Below are 10,649 nucleotides of genomic sequence, written 5' to 3'. Positions count from 1 at the left end.
CATTTTTTTCTTGTGTATTTTCCTCCCTACAGTCCAAGTTCATATACATGCCATTTCAAAAGTACTTTATTAAAAACCCATGGGAAATGTAAAAAAAAGTCTCAGAATTCTTTAAAAATATTTCCAAATTAAAGTTAATACATGCAATAAACAAGTTTATAGAGATTATGCACAATTTCAAACCAAAGTTTAAAAAAACCTAATAAAATGTTGCTCAGTTTAATAGTTTGCTAATAAGCACGCAGCCTCTGGGCAATGCCTCGTCCATCTTTGAATACCAGTGTTCAACATCCAAGGAGCAATGCGTCATGGGTACATGAGTGTACGAGGCTCCATGTTCAGGCTTTTGCTATCTCCCCAGCAGGTAAACTCTTGTAAGGAAATCTTTTTTTAAAACCTGCCTAAAGTACAGGAAGGCATCTAAAGCCTCTCATTACTTACGTGCCTGCCCCCAAGTCTCCTCAGTGAGCACTGGTGGTTTGGCGGTAAGGAATTGTACCACCAATGCACAAGTACACAGTTCAAATCCACCAGCTGCTCTGCAGAAGAAAGATGGGCAATCTCCTCCTGTGTGATTTAATGCCTCTTAAAAACCTTCTGGAAGCAAACAACAAATGCTGGGGAGGCTGCAGAAAGATTGGAACTCTTATTTACTGTTAATAGGAATGTAAAATGGTATAACTACTATAGAACGCCGTCTGGTGCTTTCTCAGAAAGCTGGAAATAGAAACACCATTTGACTCAGCAATTTCACTACTAGGAATATACCCTAAAGAAACCAGAGCTCCACACAAACAGATGTATGCACACTCAAGTTTATTGCTGTGTTAATCACAATAGCAAAGAGATGGAAGCAACTCAAGTGTATATTTACACAATAGAATGCTACACAGCACTGAAATACAAGGAATATTACAAAACATGGGTGAGCCTAGAGGATATTATGCTGAATCAGATATCTCAGTCAGAAAAGGACAAATACTGCATCAACACCACTGTTATAAAACAGGACTGACATGGGATTTGGGAGGAAACTGAGAAAAGAGGGGATAAAGAAAGAACACTGTATAGGAACAGATGAAGGAAAGAACAATGAATGAATGAAAATCCAACTTCTCTGTAAACTTTTGTTAAAATCATGATAAAGAGAGGGTGTGGAAGCCTGCTGAAGCGTCAGCTATGAGTCACTTCTGACTTGATGGCACCCAACAAGAAGCTTCCCTCTGACACGTTGGAAAAATCCAACTACTGTTTGTTGTTGTTAAGTGTCATTGAGTTGTAGACGACTCATAGCGACCCTATGAACGAACACCTGAGCACTTACATAACTTTCATTATTTCTCCAAGTTCATAGGGTTTCCAGAAGCAACTATTTTGAAAGTGGATGCCACTCCTGCCTTAGAAGCAGGATTCGTTTTAATCGGGGAACACTGTCCACCATGGGAAACAATTATCACATTTGACACATCAGTGTCACAGTACAAAACACTATTAGAAGTATATAGTCTAAGCTGAGCTGCAATTCCCAAGGTCCATAGTTCAAATCCACCAGCTGCTCTGCTGGAGAAGGATGGGCAATCTCTTTCTATGCAATTAACTGCCTCTGAAGGAGGATCATCTATGGGTTGGTCCCAACTCCACGGTACACAACAACAATAAGCTTAATTAAATTATTGTAGAGATCAGAATCTTTTAAGAAAACCCAATCTTCCTATAAACCTTTGTTAAAAATCACAATTTTAAAAAAGAGAATAAATTGAGTTTCACGCAACAGTTCACCTTCCCTGATAGCCTGTACATAAGGTGCCCTGTACCACCAGCTCCACTGTCCATCACAGGCCCACGCTGTTCTCACATCCAGTCTGTGCTCACAATTTCCTCTCTATCTAAATTTTTTCCACCCTGCTTGTCCTCTTATCTTTGCTTTTGGGTAAATGCTATCCTCTTTATATTGTATCGCTGTTCCGAGGAATATGCTCCTCTGAGTGACCATTTTTACATGTACATCTATTATTTGGTTGAAAGATGGTGTCGGGGAATTCAGCGCCAGGTGTAAAGAGTGTCTCAGGGACATCAGCCAGGGCAGTCCACAGATCTGAGCACCATGGGCTCGTAGTGATCTTACTTCACCTAGATCTTGAAATACTTTGCTGTTAACAAAACGGGTGGAGACCCTAGACCATCACGGGGTGCCTGAGAGAGAAACAGCAACCTCTTCTGAAACCTACCAGCCACTGAAGGCTCAATGCAGCAGCGCTCCACCCTGACACACACAGCATCACCATGAGTCAGAATCGAGCAAGTAGCTACTAGAGAGGAGGAGGAGGAGAGAAGATGACGCAACAATGAAGAGGCAGCCGGACAGAATCACCAGGGAGGACAGGATGAAGCAATGGTGACCAAACCTGTTTCCTTAGGCCCAGAGCATTCCATGCCTTTGTAAGAAACAAGAGCAGTCTAAAGGCATCTTTGTACTCTCCTTTTTTTCAGTTTTCAGTAAACACGGTTGAACCCAGCATTTTCCATTTTTTTAACAAAAATAAAGGGGGAAAATTTCACAATTAGACAAATTAGATAAATGCACAGAGAGAGAAAGAAGTACTCTATGTAGTCTAGTAATGATAATGACTGCAGAGGTGCAATGTCAGAGTCTTCACAAGACAGTATTTTAGATGCATTTTCTGAAATTCAATAATCAACGATGTATTTCTAAAAATACAATGGAAGTATGGTATTCCCATCAAGTTATTCAATAGAAGAAGACTTTATCCTGCGATATTTTGTTCAAAGAATCTGAACTGTGCTACTGCACTAAGAGGACACGTGACAGTTATTTCCCCTGTGTTTATAGTATTCACACACCACGATTTCTTTGGTGATGTTGGACAAATGCTGAATGCACATGTGTACACAAAGGAGAACAGAAGGAAACAAATGATAGAGAAAAGAAAAAAAATTCAATGGCTTGATAATTCTAACTGGTATTCAGAATGTAAGAATAAAAAGGATCTGTAATTATAAAGATGATAATCACTGTTTCTCAACAAAATTAGCAGTCCAAGTTTTCAAAACAACTAGTTTTGATAACACAACTCAAGAAGAATCACCAAACAAATATGATAAACTTCAATCTATTAGATATGTAACTCAAATCTGGAGTCAGTATTTGTAAGATCAAACACATTCAAGTTCATGCAGAGGAGTTAATGAGCAGTTAATTACACACAAAGAACACAGCCTCTTTTGGACAACTACATCTTCAAAACCTGGGAAATATATAACACGTACATGGGTTTGCTATATTAAAATTCTCAGTAAAATGTCCATTAAAGTTGTTTTTCAATACCATCTTATTCTTCTAATTTTATTTTCCCAATTATTTGTAAAATGACTTAAAAATATTTTTTAAAAATAAAAAGTCCACTGGACTTTAATTTGATGGTGAAATTGACAGCAAATCTGATAATTATTTGATCACAGAGGGCTATTTGCTTAGGCAGGTTACTGTTACTTACAATTAAAGAATCTTAACTATTCAATCAGTTACAAATACAGCACCTGTAAGCATATCTAATCTACTCTGGAAAATAGAAAATGTAACCAGGGTGCCTTCTTAGAGAGAAGGAGGGTGAAACTTTATCTCATATACTCTAGCCATATTGTCAGAAGGGGGCCAGTCTTTGAAGAAAAGACACTTGCTGGGAAAGGTAGAGAGTCAGCAAAGGAGAGAAAGACCACAGAAGACAGAGATCAGTGTCTCCAACAATGGGCAGGAGCATGGACAGAGTGTGAAGGTGGCACAGGATGGGGCACGGTTCTCACCTGCTGTTCAGAGGACCAATACAAGCTGCAGTCAGCCTGACTGCATCTAACAAGAGCTATATATACATGATTCATTAGAGTTGTGCTGCCAACCCAAAGGCACATGGCTCAAATCCACCAACCACTCCTGGGAGAGAGATGGTCAATCTCTTCCCGTGTGATTCACTGCCTCTGAAAACCTGCTGGAAGGTCAGCTATGGGGCAGCTCTGATTCCAACTCAACAGTACAGAACAACAGCATATGGAAATGAAGGCAGTCTAGCGGCATGGTGAAGTAAGTACTGGGCCGCTGACCGGCACTCTGTAAGAGAAAAGAGTGTTCTGCTTCTATAGACACCAGCCAACCTGAAAGGGCAGTTCTACTCTGCCCTATAAGGTCACCACAGGTTGAGAAAAACCCAATGGTAATGGATTTATCTGAAGACATTCTAAATATATTTATATCGTAAATTTCTTAATAGTCTCGGCCATGAACCTTCACCTTATTCTCTTCCAGCGGGGAGTCTTAAATAGAGACGGGCTGCATGGTCACATGAAGAGTTAGTGTGACATGAGTGGGTGAGGGGAGAAAATCACGCAGTGAGAATTACCTTCAGAAATCACGCCCTTGAGAAATGTGACAAGTTTTGAGTAGTTTGTGCCACTTTGATTAAGTATCAAATGAGAATGTGAGCTTCATATTTAGGGATGTGCTGTGTGAAAAAGGGATCTAAACACTAGGATTACACTTGCCGTAACCAGTGATGACACAAGAGACATCAAAAGAACTGAGCTCAAGAGAGAAAGAGAGAGAGCTCCGTGTTCCTTTCAAAGCCAATACCGAGCAGACAGTTATTTCATTCTCCTTCTCAGATGCGTACAACCAAACTCATGGACATTAATACCTGCCATTCTCCACACTTCATTCATTCAACGTTTTGGGGAGGGGCTGAAGAGGATATTGTGGACTTCCTCAAAAATTTTATTAGGGAAGAATGTAGATTTTCATTAACACTCACTCTTGGTAAAGATTCTTTGATTTAAACTTTTTTATACTTAGTAGACAAAAAAAAACACCAAACCAAACCGTTTCCATAGCCCTCTAAGATTATCCGAAGCTAAATTACTATCATTAGGTGTCCCTCAGTGTTCTCATTCTGCAGCTAACGAGCTGAGTTTCTTCTACGAGATGCCACTTAGGAACCTCTTCCTTTCCTCCAAACCCTCTCCAAGGGTCTACACTCCTCTTAACCACAGGGTCGAGAACCAGTCACACAACAAGGCACTCTGATGGTTAAGAGGCAGAATTCACTTGTTATTCCTACATCCTTGATTCCTAGGCATTCAAATATCATTTTTTTTAAAAAACAGTGTTAGGGAATTAAAAAGCTAACAAACTAGAATTGCATTCTTCAAACGACACAGAAATATACACACTCCCATAAATCAGCATAATGAGGACACAGCAAGACCTTGATAATTCTAAATTGTTGCCACTGTTATTTCCACAATTGGCAGTTTTCCTATCACCAGTACAAAGAAGAGAGATAAAAAAAATAACAAACAGTAACCTGACAAAATCTTTTAGTGGGAGGTAAGGGAGAGTGATCAAGAGAGAGAACAGGCAAGAGATAAAATGTATTAAGAAGCACATATGAAAAGAAAGTCTTAGAAATTATCATGGGTTTCAAAAAGAAAACCCTAAGCTTGCTAGTACTCATCCATTTTCCTTACCTCTGATCTTAAGATCCCATGAACAGCTTCAATTTCTTCTCTCCTAGCGTTAGGTAATTCTGTATGAAAGAAAGAGCATATACTGATTATTTGACCAATACCCTGTGAGCTAATAAACAGGTATTTTAAGGACATTCTATTCCACTGGCATGCTGATCTAAGAGCAAATGTAGAAGACACATCTCTTGATTGTCATCCCAATTTCCTACTGCCAATAAAGTTCTTCATTGCAATATATGACACTTCCTGTTTGCTCCTATACTTTTTTTAAGACTTTTAGCCTTACCCCTTGAAGTGCTCCTTAAAATGTCAGTTTTGCCTTTATGAGACTGAGTTCATTTACTTAAGCATAATAAAGACATACACTGTGTAAGACCGTTATTGTAGAATGAGTATGAGGATCTAAGGAGGGGAAAGGCACCAGAAGAGTGGGGGTAGGGCTTAATCATAAAGTCACACAATCTAATGCACGGAGGAAGGGGTGGGGAAAGGAAAGGGGAAAGATCCCACATGAAAAACAATGTATACAAACTTTGTAAGTAACCCAGTATAAAATTAAACAAAACAAAACAAAAAAGTCCATTTTGCAAATGCAATCACTTTGGTTTACAATTTAATCTTAGATAAGACATGTTCATTACTAGTGTTAAAGCCTTATTCTAACTTCGGCCTCTGTTATCATGTACCGCTGACTCAAACCCAACTCACAGCTGACCCTCCAGTGAGTTTCCAGAGGCAAGTAAATCACATGAGAGGAGACTGCCCATCATTCTCCCTGAGAGCAGCTCGTGGATTTGAACCAAATGTCCTTGGACCAGCAGTGCAAGTTCTTACCACTAAGCTACCAAAGCTCCTCTACTTCTGCTCCTTCACTGTAATAATTGTTGTTGTCGAGTGTTGCTGCATCAGAGCTGACCCATAGCTGACCCCCCCAGTGGGTCTTCAGGGACTGTAAATCACTCGGACAGACAACTGCCCATCTTTCTTCCTCAAAAACACATGTTAGATTCAAACCACAACTCTCTGGGTTGGCAGCCCAACTCCTAACCCACTAGGCCACCAGAGCTCACTGTCAAAAAATTAATGACCTATAAATAAAGACAGAAAACTAAAGGAACATTTATTTAAAGACTCCTAGATATAATTTCTTAAAATTGAAAATGCAGTCAGTCTGGTTTTATACATCTTCAATTAAAAGGAGGGTCAAACCCAACAGTAACAAAACTACACTACCCATGTCATCTGGCTAATCATGTGCCTGATCTCGATTTTCTTTCTTCTCACTTTAATATTACAAAAATAATTTCTCTGCATCAGAGTTTAAATTTTTTTTTTTTAAATACAGTGGCATTCAATCAGGAATAGTGACTAATTTTCTGTTCTAAAAAATCACCAGGTAGAATTTCGCCAGGTTGTTTATATAATTCTTCTGTGGTTGCTTCACATATCAACATTGAAAGAATTGTCTAACTGTTATCCTGATGAGGACAAATTATAATCTAGTTAGGAAATTAATTGTTTGAAATGGCAATTATTTCAAAGATGGATTTTAAAAAGGAGGTCTACTAGATCCTTCCTCCCTACAAAAACCTGGCCTTCTTGTGAATAAAGGGGTGATTAAACATACAAAAAATTCTAAATTTCCGATGGGAAAATAAAAGTAACAGCTACTATTTATCAGGGAGCTCTGGTGGCCTAGTAGGTAAGGAGGTGCACTGCCCACTCACAGGCAAGCTGTTCAACTCCTCAGGAGCAAGATGGGCAATCTCCTCCCATGGAATTTACAGCCTCTGGAAACCTGCTCAGGCATCAGCTGCAACTCAGTGGCAGTGAATGAGCATGAGTGATCCTTTATTAATGCTTACTATTTGCTATTCCTGAATACACAGGGAAACTGTATTTTTAGATTTACTAAGTTCTCAAAGATCCCTCAACTAGTAATGCATGTTGTTGCTATGTACCTCCTTTGAGTCAGAACCAACCCAAAGCTGACCCTCCAGTAGGTTTTCAGATGCAGTTAATTGCACAGGAAGAGAATGCCCATCCTTCCACAGAACAGCTGGTAGATTTGAAACTTCTACCTTTGCACTGGTAGTGCAATTCCTTACCACTAGAGCTCCCTGTAATGCATATTAGTGGGATTTCAATCCATGTCTCTCTGATCAAAAAGCCCAGTCTCCTAGCCTTGAATAAATCAGTACTGCATTTGGTAGACAGGAACCATGAGGGCACTGTGCATACTCAGCTGCTATGCAACAGGTCAACAGATTGACCCTACCAGCTGAGCCACAGAAGAAAGACGTGGCCATCTGCTTTACAGCCTTGGAAACTCTAAAGGACAGTTCTACTCCGTCCGAGAGGGTTACCAGGAGTTCAGCTAGACTCGATGGCAGTGGGCTTTTCTGTCTGGTGCTTGGTAGGAGCCCTGGTATTACAGTGGTAAGTACCAGACTGACAGAAAGGTCTGTGATTCAAAGTCACCTCCAGAGAACGATATGGCAGTCTGCTTCCTTACAGAGTCCTCTCTCATCATCTTTAAGTCAGCACAGACCCCAGCTGGACCTGCAGCGGGTTTCTAGAGACCGGAAATCATGTGGGAGGAGAATGCCCACCTTTCTCCCAAGGAGCCACTAGTGATCTGACCTGCTAGAAACATGCTGCCTTTAGGTTCACAGTGCAACCCCCTACAGACTCCGCCACGGAGCACCCGCTGTAAACAAAGATTACAGCCTTGAAAACCTGATGAGGGAGGTCTCACTATGCCCTTTCGGGCCAGCATGAACCACAGTCCGCTTCAGGTCAATGGGCCTGGCTGGGGTTTAATGGAGCAGCAGCCCTCTAAGACTGTAAACATGGTAGTTTTCAAGAAGAACCAACAGTGCTGTTTGAAGACTGTATTCTCCTTCTATGCTGGCCCAAGGCACGCTTGATAAATACTTGCTGAATGAATCAATAGATTCTGTTCTGACCTAAGAGAGTGCTGGTGGCCTGCAGACAGGGGGTTGTACCGCCAACTAAAGGCAGGAATTTTAATCCTTTAGCCACTCCACAGGAAAGAGGTGTGCAATCTCCCACGCAGTTTACAGCCTCTGAGAACCACCCAGAGTGCCGGCTATGAGTCAGTTCCAACTCAAGGGCAGTGTAGATTTCTGTTGAGATTCTGACCTGAAGCAATTCTCTCATGACACAGTTGGTAATTTCTCAGGCTGCTAACAGAACAGTGGTTTGCATCCACCAGCCACTCCACAGGAGAAAGATTAACCAGTCACAGAAACCCAATGGCGGGGTGCTATGAATCAGACTTGTCAAGATGGCAACGGATTTGGTCTGGATTCTGACTCTAGTTGTAATGGTTATCAAATATTAAGCAGCCTCTATTTCAATAAAATTAGAAGCCGGAAGGGAATCCACTTCCTAAACAAAATGCCTCTGCAAACTCTATGAACTTCGATAAATGTCGATAGTCATAGAAAGGCTTAAGGCCTTTTCTTCATAGGACAGCTATGAGTAGTGTTCAACTCAATGGCAACAACAACAATAACAAAAAAACCCAACAACAACAACAACAATTCAATAAAAAGGGGAAATAAAAGTATGTCAATAAAAAAGGTAAAGAAAAGTATTGAGTAATTTTGAGCTGTTTGATCAATCAGCAAGATTTTTACTGGGCATCTACTATGTTCCAAAGAAGATGTTACATGCTGGGTAACACAGTGGCAAATAAATAAAAAGGCCTCTCCACGGGCATCAAGGAAAAAAACAAATCCCAACTCCATATGGCAGATGCTGTCAGATCAATTGCCATCAGCTCCGCCTGTTCAGGGGAGGGAATAGTTTCGACAAACACCTGGCATGTCGCAGGCTTGTATAGGAAGTTTTCCAAGCAAAGGAGGCTGCCGGCGGAGAGAGGTGAGCAGGCTTCCCATACAGAGGCCTGCAGCTGAGAAGCCACCTGACAAAGTGTGGGCCACGGAGCTCTGGGAGCAAGCCCGCATAATGTGCGTGAATAAGCACGTACATGCGACAACAGCAAGTGAAGGAAGGACCAGAATCAAAACTATTATAGTAGGCTGAAGCATGATACAAAATAAAGGTTCTCGATCTCCCCAAAGCAAATTGTTTGGATTTATCTTGTAACAGTCCAACTTCTTCAGCAAACTTTGTGTTTTAAAAGGAACTGAGGCAACACTACAGAAAATGGACAGAAGCAGAGAGCAACAGGCAATGAGATGTGAAAAGTGAAGTATCTGCTCAGTCCACAGGAGAGAGAATGGCAAATAGACCCCATAGGAGGAAAATAAAGGGCAGATAGGAGAAAGGACTCAGGCATAGAGCAAACCAGATTTAGTGATCGACTGGAGATTGAGAACCAGGCGCACATTCGGTGGGGACAACAGAAGGCTGCCCACCCTTCCTGCAGGACAGCCAGCCCCAGGGATGTCAAAAGAATACCCAACTGTACCTCTGGGCTCCAAGCAGAAACTAGCCATGTCCCATTACTCCAGCTCTTCTCTGCTTCTGAATACCCACAAGGTTACTGACACTTCCCTAAACAGAAGAAGAAATCCATTCCCTACACCCCAACCTAACCCCCCCATTCACTTCCCACTCAACAGGAAACCCCACCAGTAAAATAAAATGAAGCGGGTCTCCAGTCTTCCTTGCCTCCAGAGAGATCCTAGAGACATTCTAAGTCAAACGTAAAGACCATCAAACTCAGATGAAAAGACTGGAATCTCTATTTCAAACAAACAGACATAAAGGCTTGGTTCATCAGGACTGAAAAGGCAAACCAGAATGCCAAACGTATTCCTTTGTAAGGAAGCAAATTCTGAGTGAACTCCTTTGATCGAAATAGTACTTGCTGGAGACCTCAAAATAGTAATTAACCAGCGACTCCAGTTGTAACACTGGGCCACCGCTCATTAGTGACACAAGATGAGGACTTCAGAAATGAGGGACGGCTTGTTAGGACATAGAAGATAAAGACCTTCTTCCTTGATCTATGCTGGGAACGGGGTGGGGGAAGCGGTGAAGGGAAGGGAGACATATTTTGAATAGAATCAGGTGAAATGTGTCAGCCAGAATAAACAAAGTTGCAGCAATGAATGAAT

The 10,649-nt window shown here is 41.2% G+C and overlaps 1 protein-coding gene across 1 annotated transcript in view; it reads right to left on the bottom strand.

Moving 5' to 3' along the window:
* Positions 1-10,649, bottom strand: part of TRIP11 (thyroid hormone receptor interactor 11) — a 74,733-nt gene that overhangs the window by 63,340 nt on the left and 744 nt on the right. Inside the window, exons 2-3 of the mRNA XM_006879210.1 lie at positions 8,243-8,245; positions 5,536-5,594 (exon numbers count right to left, since the gene is read on the bottom strand). Of these exons, the coding sequence (XP_006879272.1) occupies positions 5,536-5,594; positions 8,243-8,245 (62 nt within the window). The remainder of the gene's footprint in view (positions 1-5,535; positions 5,595-8,242; positions 8,246-10,649) is intronic.

Source organism: Elephantulus edwardii, unplaced genomic scaffold, assembly GCF_000299155.1.
Source record: "Elephantulus edwardii isolate Elephantulus edwardi_28Jun2011 unplaced genomic scaffold, EleEdw1.0 scaffold00002, whole genome shotgun sequence".
NCBI lineage: Eukaryota > Metazoa > Chordata > Mammalia > Macroscelidea > Macroscelididae > Elephantulus > Elephantulus edwardii.
Note: the sequence above shows the minus strand (reverse complement) of the source record. Positions and strands in the feature narration are given on the sequence as shown.